This window comes from Bidens hawaiensis, unplaced genomic scaffold, assembly GCF_021521415.1.
Source record: "Bidens hawaiensis isolate Kalapana, Puna unplaced genomic scaffold, B.hawaiensis_p1.1 tig00008759_1, whole genome shotgun sequence".
In the NCBI taxonomy this organism is placed as follows: Eukaryota; Viridiplantae; Streptophyta; class Magnoliopsida; order Asterales; family Asteraceae; genus Bidens; species Bidens hawaiensis.
In genome coordinates this window covers 526,524-542,659 of record NW_027491631.1, presented here as the reverse complement: position 1 = coordinate 542,659, position 16,136 = coordinate 526,524, and the positions used below count along the sequence as shown (strand labels likewise).

At 34.4% G+C, this 16,136-nt stretch overlaps 2 protein-coding genes across 2 annotated transcripts; one reads left to right on the top strand and one right to left on the bottom strand.

The window, feature by feature from the left end:
- Positions 1-2,228: 2,228 nt before the first annotated feature.
- LOC143529844 (uncharacterized) lies at positions 2,229-2,655 on the bottom strand. Its single transcript, XM_077025548.1, has one exon. The coding sequence runs from the start codon at positions 2,536-2,538 to the stop codon at positions 2,329-2,331; it is 210 nt and encodes a 69-aa protein (XP_076881663.1). The 5' UTR covers positions 2,539-2,655; the 3' UTR covers positions 2,229-2,328.
- A 4,775-nt stretch (positions 2,656-7,430) lies between these two features.
- LOC143529842 (CBS domain-containing protein CBSCBSPB1-like) lies at positions 7,431-15,184 on the top strand. The gene is made up of 14 exons (XM_077025547.1): positions 7,431-7,624; positions 8,407-8,575; positions 8,652-8,784; positions 9,615-9,761; positions 9,842-9,920; positions 10,024-10,137; positions 10,812-10,878; positions 10,953-11,058; positions 11,138-11,196; positions 12,665-12,774; positions 12,854-12,987; positions 13,706-13,791; positions 13,879-13,968; positions 14,858-15,184. Exons 1-14 carry the CDS (start codon positions 7,491-7,493, stop codon positions 15,047-15,049), a joined length of 1,620 nt encoding a protein of 539 aa, XP_076881662.1. The 5' UTR covers positions 7,431-7,490; the 3' UTR covers positions 15,050-15,184.
- The last annotated feature ends 952 nt before the right edge of the window (positions 15,185-16,136 follow it).

Below are 16,136 nucleotides of genomic sequence, written 5' to 3'. Positions count from 1 at the left end.
GGCCCACGCTCCTCATATAGCACTTTCCCCGAGCTCTCTTTGGTCACTCATTACTCTCACAAATAACCATACTGATTTCACACAAGAGGGTGGTTACGGGCAACCCCCCCCCCCCTCCTTTCCTGTAGCGAGGCTAACGACATTCTTGTTTTGCGGATATAGCTCGTCTTGCATAGAACTCATGGCCATAAGAAAAATAAACTTCCTTGTTGAATCTATGATCAAAACACTCACTTAGATCGGTGTTTCTTTATTAAGGGGGTGTTTGGGATTCCTTATTTTACCTACTTATAACTCTTTTCATAAATTAATAAGTTACAACTTTGTAACGTTTTTACTTATCCCCTCACAATAACACGCAATATCAACACACCTTTTAACTTTTTCAAAAATTAGTAAGTCATAAGTTGCTTAAAATAAGCAATCGCAGACACCCCTTAAGTTATCCATCTTCATCCATTTTCACCTAAAACATATAATTTTATATAAGTTGGACTAAAGCCTACAATTTGGATCAGATCAACATAATTTTTGCTAGATTTTTCAAAAAGTCTATGTTAAATGATTGATAGATTATGATTTATGTAAGTAAGGTTGTTACAAAATTGTGGATTGGTTATTTTACCTTTAGTTAACAATTATTTTTAACCACGACTATTGTTAAAGATCAAACACGTGACAAAGCATCAAATCTTCAAGACCAAAGGATAATGTTTTAACTTTTAGGAAAATTGGTTTTTATTGGTCCCAACTATTTTATTTTTGCCGGCGCTGGTCCCAACTATCATTTTGGCTGGCAACGGTCCCAACTTTCACATACGTTGAATCCATCAGTCCCCGACTAACGAAGTACTAACTCTGTTAGGTAAAATCTGATGTGTCGTCCTAGTTGTCAAAAGTCTGATGACATGCGCATCCTACATGGACCGACTGTGTATTATAACCAACGTTTTATGCTTAAACATTATACAAACATAAATTCCCAAATTATACAACCCTAAAACCCCAAATTCTCTCTAACTCAAGAACCAACGTTTTATACTCAAGAACCCTATCCATTGTTAAAGATTAGGGCTTGTTCGTCTTTCAATCGACTCCGGTCCACGTAGGATGCCCATGTCATCAGGCTTTTGACAACTAGGACGACACATCAGATTTTACCTAACGGAGTTAGTACTCTGTTAGTCGCGGACTGATGGATTCAACGTATGTGAAAGTTGGGACCGTTGCCAGCCAAAATGATGGTTGGGACCAGCGCCGGCAAAAATAAAATAGTTGGGACCAATAAAAACCAATTTTCCTAACTTTTAAGAGCATCCACAACAGTGGATCGCCGCTGACGATGTCATCTCAACCCCGCCCCCTTTCTCTCTATCACCTCCTTCCCCCCCTCTCTCCTTCCCCTCGGAATTCATCTAGGCTTCCATCCGAAATCTCATACGTTTCTCTCTTTCGCTCCTTTCTCTCCTCCACCTATGCTCTAGCTCGGATTCAGACAAGAAAAACAAGCACCACTATGGATACTCTAATACTTTTAAGTATCAAATAAGATTTGGACAAATCGTAGGATGATCCATGCAATTTATTCTTATAAAAATATGTAGATATAGCACACGTTTGAAGCGACAAAACAAGTTTAAGGTCACTAAAAGGTGCATATAAGTATATAACCAAAAGAGCTTTGCAGCCTACTTGTATCAAAGTGTGTATATAGTGAGTTCCTTCGTAAATAATTGAGGGTTGCAACTTGCAAACGAGCCGAACTGAGCTCAAGCACGGCTAGTCTAACTTACTTAGAGCTCAAGTTCAGCCTGTTTTGATCTCTTTTAGTTATAATTTTATATATAACATAATAAATATTATTTAGTTATTTTTTCATAATATTATATATACTAAGCATTATATATATATAAATTATAAAAAGGTTAGGCTCGTTTAAGTTCGTGAGACAGATGGACAAGTAAAACTCGGTCTCGTTTAGGCTCGACTCGATTAAGCTTTTTCTCGAGCCGATCTCAAGCAGCTCGGCTCGTTTGCACTCTCTACTTGTAATAGACAAATATGTAGATTTAGAAGTAAGATAACTTGTTGGGAAAGTTAACCATTTCTAAATTCTTATTCAAAACAATATATCAAACATCTAAACAATGCAACATTACATCAATATATTATTTAACCTAATTAGATAATCACAATTCAAGATCAATGGTTTAATAATAAATTAATAATGCAACAACATATAGATAAACACCAAATACAAAAGGTCTAAATGCAAATACAACAAACAAAGTAATATCAAAACCGGTAATAATAATAATAATAATAATATTAACCGGTGTAGACATGAACACCAATAGCAACGAGAAAGATGGTAATAACGGCGAAGTATATAACGGCGTGAACAATAATTGCAGCGCCGCTAGTGCGCATGTTACCAAACTCCACCACTCTGTTGTGTGCCGGCAACTGGAACAGCAGTCCCGGCGTTAGCAGCACGAATAACACCACCGCCACCATTACTGGACCCCAATCCGCCATTGTTGGTTGAGTGATGAAATTGAGCTTGGTGATTTGAAATTTGAAATTAGGGTTTGTTTTTATAAATTTGGGGGTTTTATGTCTGGGATTTGACACTTGGAGACACTAGTTTTGGGGGGTGTGCAGATCTGCGATGGTGTCACGTGCTCCGTTGATTTTATTTTCATTTTATGGAATTAAAAATATTTATAAAATTTAAAAATATTTTTGCAATATATTTCACTCGAGTTGTGAACGAACCGAATGAACACGAATAAGGTTTTGTTCATTTACTTATATTAAGGAAATAATATGTTCACAAATGATTTGTTAACAGTTAAAGAATGATTTTATGTCTGTGCTTGTTCATTAAGAAAATGAATGTTTTAAAAACACAAATATAATGGGTGGGGCTGGGGTCGATGATGTAATCGTTAATCTGAAAAATAAGTAAGGAAATGGTGACGATGCTAAAACAATGTGAGAATAATATGATTTCCTATTTTATGTAAAATGTTTAGATAAAATAAATAAATGTAAAAGAAACTTCCATTAACAACAATGCAAACGAATATGAACGAACATTTATGAAATGTTCACGAACACAATTGAACGTTGAACGGATATGGTCTCTGTTCATATTCGTTCAATTTAACTAATCGAATGAAATTTCTTGTTCATGTTCGATTATTTATTAAAGAAGCGAACATAAACAAACTTGTGGACAAACGGTTCACGAACGGTTTGCTGACGTTTGTTTTGTTTACATCCCTATATTTCACACATAAAGTATCACGCTTGATTACATTCACAAGAAAATAACAAAGAAACATACCAATAATTAGGTTCTATTACAATGATCAATGGTTAGTCGAGATAAACAAATAAAAGCAAAATACAAAATATAGATTTGTCTTCATGATCTTCCAGTGTAGATATGAATCCCAGTAGCCAAAATGAGGATAGTAAATGCACCGAAGAAAAGAAAAGTGTGGACAATTACCGCTTTTCCATTGGTGTGGAGGCTGCCGAATTCAAAGGTGCGTGTGTTTCCGGGGACTTGAAAGATAAGACCCGGGGGCAAAAGTATGAAGAGTAATAACCCGACTAGTATTGGTGCCCAATCTAACAATTTTTGGTTTTGTAGTTGGCATGCTTCATGTGTTGTTATTTTATAGTATGCTTTGATTTCCCTAGATGCAAGCAAGAATGATCTTTGTGACTTATTTTTTTCCTTTTGTCCCAAATACTTCTCCAGTACTTGATTCCTTGCCTCCTTTAACTTCTTTCTTTTTGAAAATAAAAGGTGTGAATTTAATGGATTAGGTACTTTTATAACTTATGATTGTATTATATATGTGGGTTTTGGGCTAGTCCAAAGGGTCATTTTCAATACTAAATGATTCTAATCTCATTTATAACCGAGTTAAATTATATCCGATCTAGGTTAGAAATGAAAATGTATCAGTATATGAGACGAATAACGATAATTATAGTCATATGTTTTATTATAACATAATGTATCTTACCCATAACTCATTAACCATTTAATTTGTGGCAATTGGGTATAGTGTATACTCATTTTATGGTTTTATGTCTTTTAAAAAAACATTTTAGGGTGCTTAAGTTCACCTTAAATTCTCACTTTAAATGTCAAATTCTTAATTACGTTTCTAACAGTGCAATAATTTTAGCAATTTAAAAGTTTTTAACCATTTCAACATGTTATATAATAAATTCATATAATATATAATATATTAATATATTTATTTTCGGTGCATGTATGTATTTCAAATTATTTGAATTTCGTTTAATTTTGATATATTTAATAAAAATGTTATTCACTTGCAATAATTTTCAAAATGTCATAATTTCTTTTTAGTGTGGTATGTACAAATTGTTAGTTGTTACATGTGAAATGATTCTTGGCTTATTGTTTAAGTAACGTCATAAAGAACTCTTATATTAGCCGTAAATCAAAGATTTAAAATCACATTTTCTTTAATATACCTGAGACATCAACAAGTCAGGTATGCAAATATGCAATGACGATAGTTACTAATACCATATAACATAATGAAATCACTATTATCAATATCAAACATGTATTTAATAATTTCATATTAGATTTCACTCATTGCAGGCTTAACAAATAGTGATTTCAAAGGCTTTACAACTTTAGGGTTTGGTATGTTAGTATTTCCATCGGTTTCGAATACAATAAATAGAATTAAAATGAAATAATCAAAATGTCAATTTTTTCCGGCTCTTAAGTCCCAAAGATTCGTTTTTAGTAGGATTGACTTTGCTATTTAAAAGGGGGTTGCGACACAGCTTATTGCCCGTTTGACTGACACTTTATTGTAATCGTTTAATGAGAAATCATATTATTTCAAAAAACAAAAAATTATAATACAGTTGTGGTTATATGTGTATATTATTAAGTTAACTGAACCGATGCTAAACCATCATTTATATTTTCTATAAGTAATATGCTAAATGAAAAAGTTGTTATATCTTTCGTTATAAATAACACTGGTAATCTCCAACGATGTCCAGACTTTATATCTTTCATTATCTACTCTGCGTCCCGCGGACGTTCTTGTGTTTGGCTGGGCAAGGGGTAAGCATGCGTGTGCTGACCTCACTGGGGGCCCCCATTGGTGGGGCTGAGAGACAGTGGTTTCGTACCGGAACAAACGGTTTTGAGGGCGGAATCTAGGAAAGTTGCTAAGCATGAGGCAGCGTGTTTGGAGAATCAGCACGTGTTCATTCCATTTGCCTTCGACACATTTGGATCCTTAGCTCCCGAGGCGGTTCGCTTCTTGGAGAAGGTGCAGAAGGTGGTCCACAGTGACTCGCAGAGCCCGAGGAGCCAAGGATTTATATTTAGTAGAATAGGCTTTACGATTTAAAAGGGGATAGCGGCGCAGCTTGTTGCTCGCTTACCATTATTTATATGTAACTCAGTTTGTGTTATATTAAATCCATAAGAGTTATAAAAAAAATATTGAATAAAATGCTAAAAAAAAAGTAAAAACGATTATCAAGCAGTTGGTACGCCACATGTTACTACTCTTTTTTTTTTCGTAATGTTCTCTTTTATACAATATACTACTGTTATTACTAATTATATGTCGTACTATATATGCGTTATTTGTATTATTACTTTTTGTTAAAAAAAAGTTAAGTTGGTGTTTCACACTTTCACTAAGGTGCTGTTTGTTTTTAAAGACAAAAATTGTCTGCTATCTGATTTCATCTGATTTAATGTCTGCAACTGAACATGTGGTCTGAAGGTCTGCAATCTGAAAATATAATACTGTTTGTTTTATAAACTGGATATCGTCTACATGAGCTGAAAAGTAGTTACCTATCATATATATTACAGTAAATAAAAGTCTTTTAACGTTTGTAGACTGCTAAAATAATTGGTAGTGGTGTACGAACCATGGAAGTGGGTGGTGGTAGACAATTGTGGTAAGCGATGAACGGTGGGTGGTGGTGATGGACGGTTGTGGTGGTGGGTGGTGGACTGTGATGGTGGCCGACAATGGGTGGTGGTGGTGATGAACAGTGGTGGTGGGTAGTGGATGGTTGTGGCGGGTGGTTGTGGCGGGGTGATGGTGGTGAATGGTGGCGGCGGCGGACGGTGGGTGGTGCCGGTGGCGGGTGGTGGTGGATGGTGGTGGTAGGTGGTGGTGGCGACGGATGGTGGGTGGTGGTGGTGGTAGTGGACTGTGATTGTGGCCGACGGGGGTGGTGGTGTTGATGGACGGTGGTGGTGGGTGGTTAACGGTGGTGGTGGCGGACGGTGGGTGGTGGTGGTGGACGTTGGTGGCGGCGGCAGACGGGTGGTGGTGGTGGTGGCGGCCCGCAGACATAAGCTCCTTGCATACCTTATAAGCAAAAACAAACACAACCTACGAGTAATATTTTCATTTTCTGGGATATAAAAAGTACTGTTGCCATCTCACCTCTTCATTATTAGCTTATTATAACTAAAAATTTTGTTTGTAGGGTGAAGTGTGGCTTTTTTTATAACCAACATTATGTCGAGAATCCTGAAAATTACATAATATATTTGTACACAATGTTTTACCGATTTATTAGATAGAGAAAGAGAGTGGCATAGACAAGTTGTCAAATGCCAACCAATGTAGATAAAAAATTGAATACAAAGACTTCTTATCATACAAATATGTAAAAAGGATTTTGGACCATAACAATAAGAAATTAATGGTTGATGTCATGGAAATATGTCAACTCATCAATTTTATGTGAAATAAAGGGCCGGGGTAAAAATAATATAGCTACCATTGTTGACTTTTTTTCAAAGTTTTCTTATTTTTTTAAATGTCTATAACATTTTTGTACGATGTCTTTTTAATAAAATTACTTCATACAATTGAGCATTTAATTCACTTTAAATACGAGTACCCTATTGTTATACATTTTTTTAAATGTATTTTCATTGAAAAATTTAAATGTACTTCGAACATATAACAAACACAATTAAGAAAACAAGTTGTATAATTATTTTTTAAGCTGTGTAATTACTCTTATAAGTCGTGTAATTATTTTTATAAGTTATGTAATTATGACATGAACGAAGTTACCCTTTCCAAAGGACACATGTAGTCTTCTGATGAATTCTTTGTTCATTAACAATTGTATTACAAAATTTTTATATTTCTTAACATAATATGTTTCCTGAAAATATAAAATTCTATATACATTGAATTTTGAAAAATTTAGAAAAAATGGTTTCTTGCAAATTATAAAACAAATTCAGAACCCGACTTTTCCCCAATTATTATTATTATTAATTCCCATTTTTTAATCCTTAATAATATATCAAACAAACATGTTTCGTTGGTTGGTTGCATGCATTTCCTGGGAAACTTTTCTTTCTATCACAAATTCAAACATTTAACCTTTGAATCTTGATTGATTTGATTAAGGAGGTGAAGATGTCGTTGACACCTCGTCATGTGAACGTAAATAGTCCAAGGAGAAGCGCGTCGTTGACATCTTCACCTCGGTCTCCAAGGAAGAAGAACAATGATTCTCCCCGCAGACCTTTAACCAAGTCTCGTTCCGCCGTGTATGTTACACCTTTTTTTATTCATCCATCATTTTGTGTACTTGTGATTCGGTTATCGTATTATTTTAATATTTTAATGCATATAGATGAGTCATGTCGGCGGACCACACCACACCAACTTGCATGACCCTTTTTGTCCCATCATGCACGGTGCATGATGTCGAACATGTCATATGATAATGTGAAAAATAATATCATATTTATTTCTTTGTTAGTAAAAAAACCATACGTGTCGTGTGGTTTGGCCTTAATACGTCCAGTATGATTTTATTTGCTCTTTATATGACCCACATGACTATCAAAACGGCCAGTTTGACCACTTTTACCATGTCATACGTCTCGTATAACATATGGGTTGTACATCTTTGCGCATGATCATATATACAACCAACATGTATGTCATATGGGTTGTATGTATGATGGGACTGTCAGTCACCTTTTTATTATTATTATTAGCGAAAAGTCATAATGGCTGTATGTATATAGGGTCCCATGTATGGCTTTGTCAGTTGTCAAATCAGTTATTTCTTTTTCAATTAAAAAAGTCATACGTGTATGGCCATATGAACCGTATGACACATTTCCTTTTATCATGCATACGACTAGTACGCATAATATGGCGAAAAAGATAGTGCGATCTGTATGACTTTGTTAGTTGTCACATCAGTAATTTATTTTTTAGTCAAAAAATAATACGGACCATGTGATTTGGCCATTATACGACCCATATGACCTTTTTTCTCAGTATCATACATATTAACTTGCTGACTGGATTTAAACAGGGGCGTGAGAGAAGAGCGTACTGTAAAGCGGTTACGCCTATCAAGGGCAATGACTGTACCCGATACCACAACTATTTATGAAGCATGCTGTCGAATGGCTGCTAAGCAAGTTGATGCTGTTTTGCTAATAGACTCGAATGCACTACTCAGTGGTATATTAACAGACAAGGTTTGTCTTAAATCCTCACACTTTTGGCCCGTTTGCTTATAAACGGGCCACGTTTGACATTTTTTGGTGACTGCAGGATATTGCAGCAAGAGTTATTGCTTATGAGATTGATTATATGAACACACCTGCATCAAAAGTGATGACAAAGAACCCGATTTACGTTCATTCCAATAGTCTTGCTGTCGAAGCCCTCCAAAAGATGGTACAAGGTTTGTAACAACAAGGAAGACCATTTTAACCTGTTTACTTAAACGTAGGGGTGTCAACTGTGACTCATTGGGTTGAATGAATTGTATTAAACTGTATACATTGGGTCAAACTAAAAAAAGAATTTGATTGAAACGGGTTGAAATTTCTCAAGTTTTTTTTTATTGGAACGAGAAAAACGAGGAAAATTTTTAGTGCTTTTGCTTTTTTAGTTTTTTATTTATATTTCGAGTTATGATTTTATAATTTTTTTTTTGAATTTTTTAATGAGGGGTTTTTGAAATGGGTCAAAATGGGTTTTTGAAGGCTCAACCCATTTTGACCCATTTCAAAAACCCCTCATTAAAAAAATAAAAATAAAAATTAAAAAATTATAACTCGATATATAGATAAAAAAACTAAAATAGTAAAAGTACTAAAAAATTTCCTCCGTTTTTCTCGTTCCAATTAAAAAAAAACTTGAGAAATTCAACCCGTTTTGACCCGTTTCAATCATTTTCTTTTTTTAGTTTGACTCATTCTGACCCATTATATACATTTTAATACAACTCATTCAACCCAATGGGTCACATTTGCCACCCCTACTTAAACGGGCCAAATTGTACATTTTGAAAACTTGTTCAATGTTTGTGTATTATCTCTAACGGGTCAAATGGTACATTTTCGAAACTAGTTTATAGATAGATCAAACGGGTCACAAGGAACATGCATAGGTCATTTAGTTCAATAAAAAAAAGAACAAAAAAATGTTTCTGCATTAACCAACCCGACCCATTTTGCCACCTCTCATTGTTCTAGCCATGTAAATTAATTTATTTAAGTACGTTTACAGGAAAATTTAGACACTTGCCTGTTGTGGAGAATGGTGAGGTTATTGCTTTACTTGACATAGCAAAATGTTTATTTGATGCAATTGCGCGTATGGAAAAAGCGGCTGCTGGTAAAGGTGTTGAAAGGCAGTGGGAACCTTATATGCATGGTTAGATTCTATGATCTTTATTAAATATGGAATAATAATATGTTAATCATATGCAATATTTATTGGTTGTCATTATACAGATCACAATGCATTCGACGAAACACTTAGAGAACGAATGTTTAAGCCTACCTTGTCTACCATTATATCCGAGAATTCAAAGTAGGTAATACCTTTACATTTTACATATGGTACCATGTTCACAATATTCAAAATATAATTTGCATTTTTTTTGTTTTTTATTTTTATTTTTATTTTTATTTAGTATTGTGACGGTTTCCCCATTCGACACGGTTGTTATGGCAACGAAAAAGATGCTTGCGTTTAGTAGTAGCTCTGCCATTGTAACAGTTGATAACAGGCCACGAGGGATTCTAACGTAAGTTTCTTTTAACTTTATTAATATATGTAACAGTTGCGCAGCTTGTTGCCCGCTTATCCACCTCTCTATTGTAATTTGATCATTTTATTTAATATATGAAATTCTTGAAATATTAAAAAAAAAAATCTTTATTATATATACGTGTTAGTTTTAACAAGTTTACCAATGAGTAAGTCAATTTGGTTAAACGGGCCGAAAAAATAAGTTTGCTAAAAATGAAAAACTGTTCTTCTATGTTGTGTGTAACAAATTTTTACCTAAAGGTAATATTTTAACATACATACAATGCAGAATTTTAAAATAAAAAAAATAATGATTTATGTATGTGTGTGTTTATAATTTTGGGTCGTTTACAAACCAAGCCGGCTCGGCTTATTTACAAACGAGCTAATTTCAAATGAGTTTTTTCCAAGATTTTTCAAACTAGCCACAAGCTTTTTGAGTGGCCCTACACACTGCAATAAGCCCTTTAGATGTTATTATAATAATATAGTTTTTTGTAATTATATTTAGCGGATTAATTATTGTTTATCAAAAACGGGCTTTGGGTCAACTCAACCTGACCGACCTGTTTTGGTTTAACAAAAACTAACTGTTTCAACTGTCCGTTTAGCCTCTAATATTAACTGCATCTCAGAATGTATGCTAACATGTGTTTTGTTGAATGTTAGCTCAAACGATATATTAACACGGGTGATAGCACAAGATATTCCTCCTGAATCAACCTTAGTGGAGAAGGTGATTAATTCTTAAATGTTATATATTTTATTTTTTTCGACGTACTTTTAAATTTTGTATTATTTGTTATATAGGTATTGACTCCGAATCCTCAATGTGCAACTATCGATACACCTATTGTTGATGCCCTGCATACCATGCATGATGGAAAGTTTTTACATCTTCCTGTTGTCGATAGAGGTAAATACAACGTTGCATGCTTCGGTTTGTATATTTAATATGAATCTTGTATATGTAAATGGCAAATGGTTTGATGCAGAGGGTTTTGTTGTTGCCATTGTTGATGTACTTCACATCACTCATGCTGCAATAGCAACTGTAAGTTAACCATTTATATTTATATTAGATTATATTTATATAATCTGTACTTTTTTTTTAAATTCCCATTATATATAGTCCAATACATGTATCATGTCCATTAGAATTATCACTTTAATCCAAATTTATTTTTTTGATGAAAATACCCTTCTAGTTTATAATTTTTTAAAGAGTAAACTGCGGTTTTCATCCCTGTAGTTTGTTCAAATCTACGGTTTTAGTCCAATGGTTTCAATTTTGCGATTTTTGTCCCTGTGGTTTCATTTCACTTGCAATTAAACCCGAACCCACTAACACCATTAAGTCTAGTAGTTAAACCCATCAGTGTGAGGAGCCAAAGCCCGTTTAACGACCCGTAAGGGTTTATTTTGGCTCTGGGTCTGGGGCAGTTTTGACCTTTTTCTCCCCAAATAAACCCCAACCTAATTCGCAAGCGCTCTCACGTGAAGAGCTGGGGTTTATTTGGGGAGAAAAAGGACAAAACCGCCCCTCATTTGAGGTACGCGAAGATGTGTTTAACGATCAGACTTAACGGGGTTAGTGGTTTCGGGTTTAATTGCAAGTGAAATGAAACCACAGGGATGAAAATCGGCAATTTGAAACTATTAGACTAAAACCACATATTTGAACAAACCACAGGGATGAAAACCGCAGTTTACTCTTTTTTAAAATTTACTTTTTACTATTAAGTTTATTTTTGGTCAAATCACATTGACTTATCATCATCATCATCATCATCATCATCATCATCATCATCATCATCATCATCATCATCGTACTCAGTATATCCCACCAATAGCAATGCTATGGTAGGGTCTGAGGAGGGTAAGATGTAGACAGCCTTACCTCTATCCCATAGGGATATAGAGACTGCTTCCGGTGAGACCCCCGGCTCGATAGTAGTTTTGCATCAAGCCTTGGACATAAGGCACATAGCACTCAATCATCGGGACACCGGCTGATTGGTGCTGTGCCCTTGTCTTTCGGCTATCAACGCCACCACATGATGCCTGATTAACCTTCCGCCACTTTTAACGTTATTTTCATGAGATTAGTAAAATAATGTCAAAATTAGTGCAATTTTACTTTTGCCCACCTGAGGGTTCACGCATATATACATTATATGCGCGCACCGCAAGCAGGGCGTCATCACATTGACTTATAAAAGGGCCAATTTGGGTGGTGTTTTATCGGTTTACTCAAAAAGTCAAACGGGCCAAAGTAAAAAGATTAGCTAAACGGGGAATGGGTCAAACACGTGTCGAAAGTCTCTAAAAGTATATTTTTGATGTATACAACCTCCTAAATCATTTTTATCTAAAAGTAACTAACACATTACTTTTTTTTTACAAAAATAACGTATTTTAACTAAACGGCCCGTTTGACCTATGACCCTACGCGTTTCTCAAACGCATGCATTTGTTTAGCTTTCAAGGTTTAAATGAAGTTGTTGTGTACTGCAAATTAGGTGGGAAATGCTACGGGTATTAATAACGAGGGAGGGAGTTCAATGATGCAGACGTTTTGGGACTCTGCGATGGAGTTAGCTTCTGCAGACGATGACGATGAAACTAGAAGGTTATATTATATAGGCTACTACATTGTTAATACGTTAGTATCTTTTTAACTTGTTAAAATAGAGTTTTGTGAAATGCAGTGAGAATTCCTTGAAAATGACTTCTGAAAGCGGAGACACTGGAAAATCGGTTGCTTATCCTTCAACTGATCGTCCGAATTCGTTTGCTTTCAAAATTCAAGATAAAAGGGGTCGGATGCATAGATTTATATGCGGTAAGATTTACGGGTCAAAACATTTTTACAGGAGTGTGAATTTTTTACACAAAATGAACCTAACACGAAATATGCAAGTTTGGGTTTAGTATAAATGAGTTTGAGTCAGTTTTGGGTTGAACCCATGAACCTGTTTATTTAAACGGGTCGTGTTTGTTTCAACCTGGTGGGTTTGTGGGTTGACTAATTTAACCCATTTATCTTTACTTTTTTAGAGCTGTTTTATGTTGTAAATTAAATCGGTTGGGTATTTATGTCAATGTTTAAAACTTAAAAAAAATTGACGTAAAATTTTGTAATTAAAATGTAACTCTTTTATATACATTTGTATAATTGGTTATAAAATTGTAATTTTAAAGTATTAATTTGTGAAAAAGAGAAAAAAAACTTTAGGTTTTTTTTTTTTTTGAGTTAAAAGGGGTCGTGTTCGTCTCATATGTCTGACATGATTTTCAAGTTCGTGTCAGGTTGGACCCGCCAACCCTTAAACACGACCTGTTTAGCACAACTATATACACGCTTTTTGTTCATATATTTTTAATTATATTTGTTAATTGAATGAAACTTTCACTTCCAGTTGAACATATAATTCTAACATTATCCATTATGTGTGTTGCATGTCATGCTTCTTGTGGAGGTTTTATAAAAGTTTAATTTACAAAATAATGTATTTTTTAGACTTTCCAGCCTTAAACTTTATCTGCTCTTACTCTGCTAGATTCTCACAGTTTGTCGGATCTTACAACGATAATAATTCAGAGATTAGGAGGTGAGATCGAACGCAACAACATCCCACAAATTCTGGTACATCCGAATACGCGTACATAATGTCAAACACACTTTTCTCTTTAAGCATTATGCTTATCAGTTACCAATGGTGTCATATTGTAGTACGAAGACGAAGAAGAGGACAAAGTCGTAATTACATCAGACAATGATCTTACTGCAGCTGTGGAACATGCACAACTAGCTGGTTGGAAGGTATATTACTCATTAGACTAAAATGTCCATTTTGACAAGCATAATTCCCAAAATGTCAATTTCAATCCCACCGGTTTCATTATGTCCAGCTCAAAACTATCCGGGCTGCCTAGTTATTCTACCCCAATCACATGTCAAGAATGTTTCCGTCGGGTTCCGTCGGCCGCCTCCTTTTTTGATCGCTCGACAAAAATGTTCCTGGCGCGGGTGAATTTTTCTAGGTTGTTACTAGATTTTATAAATCTAGGCGGCTACTAGATTAATCTAGGCGCCGCCTGGTTTTTCTAATGCAAATCCTATTAAGAATTTTTTCATATTATAAAAAATCTAATGCTATATGAAAACTTACGTATATTAAAAAATAACCAAACACTTTTCATAACTTACGCTGTAAGATCTTTTAATAATAAGGATTTTTTTTAATAATATCGGATTTTATGAAAAAATATATATATAAACAGTTTTATGGAAAAAAAATATAAAGGATTTGAATTTAAAAACCAGGATGCGCCAAGATTAATCTAGTAGCCGCTTAGAAAAAAACCACCCGGCGCCTGGTTTTGAAATGACTAGGCGACGCGGGGAACATTTTTTTTCTGGTGGTCAGAAATAAAGGCGGCCGACGAGAAATATTATTGACATGTGGCACTAGGTCATTGGGGTATAATAACTAGGTGGCCGATTGGTTTTGGGTTGGACATAATGGAACCAGTGGGATTTGAATTTTGAATGGACATTTTGGTAATTTTCCAATATTATTATCTTTTGTTGGTAAATTGGAATATATGAAATTATCATTTATCACTACATTGTTCAATTCAAAATGTTTCATTCTATACCAATGACATTTTTTTTGGATTTTTTGACATTTTGATGGTTGATATTAAAGGGATTAAGGTTGCATTTGGATTATTCTGGGACAATTAATAGTCAAAGTCATTCAAGATCATCTGCACCAAGTGTGGAGGCTAGTCAAACCGATGCATGGGGTTATGCGTATAGTGCTGCTGCGGTTGGAGTCGGGTTGGTCGTTGGATTATGCATGTTAACCTTCTTAAGACGGTCCCATAATCGGGATTAGTTTCGAGTAATCACTAATCACCATGCTTTAAAGTTGTGCAAATTATAAGATGGGCTGAAATGAAGGTGGTGGAAGAGGGAGGGTAATTTTGTACTTTTGTTCATTGTCCAATTTTGTGGATCAATACAAGTATGTATACAACTATGCATACAAAAAACGAGTAAACAAAAATCTTAATTATTTTGATATTTTTTGACCAACTTGTGTTGATTTGAAGCTTTGTTTTGGTCTAGCATAGATGTATGATAATAAGTGGCAATGCATGCATATAGTTGTTGAATAGGGTTTAATTACAAAATTATTATATAATTAACAAGAAGCAATTTCTTATGTACCTTTGAAAATTTGTATAAAATATGAAAAAAAATTTATAGTAAAATTATTTACTCAGGATTTAATTTACATATATCAAGTACTATAAGTTATAGATTCTCACTCTACACACTTTGGCTCCTCTTTGCAACTCTAAGAAAAGAGGTCTTTCAAGTCATTATCATGACGGCTTGTTAGAGCGTATAGAAGATGAGGAATGAAATCATAATATACATATATATAGGTGGTCATGATCCCAAAAATGGTGAAGGATATAAAAGTCTTTGGCATTCCTTTGGATAAAAAGTAGTTTTTTTTTAAAAAAAAAAATATAACTTGGAAAGATTATTGTAGCTTCTTCTTTTAATTTTGTTTGTATGTTGGCTACAACTTTTTGTGACTTTCGTCTTTGTTTGAATGAAAGTTGTTGTTTAAGTACAATATGCTATAGTTATTTAAAAATATCCTCACATGAAAACTATATCACGGTTTAAAATAGCGGGGTAACGCAAAAAAAAAATGCCCTTGCCATGTGTTCATGAGATTGTGTTTTATACTTTCTATGAGAGGCAAACCCGATGCACGATGTTCAACATGCGTGGGGTCTGAAGTGCCAAATTAACTTGGTTTTGATGTACGCATCTTAATCTGCAATTCTGTAAAATGTTGCTCCCATTTACATATTTCTTTTACTACATCCATTCCATATTTTATAAGATTAAAGATAAATACGTTATAACTTGCACAACATCAAATTTGTATCACAACCATTTAT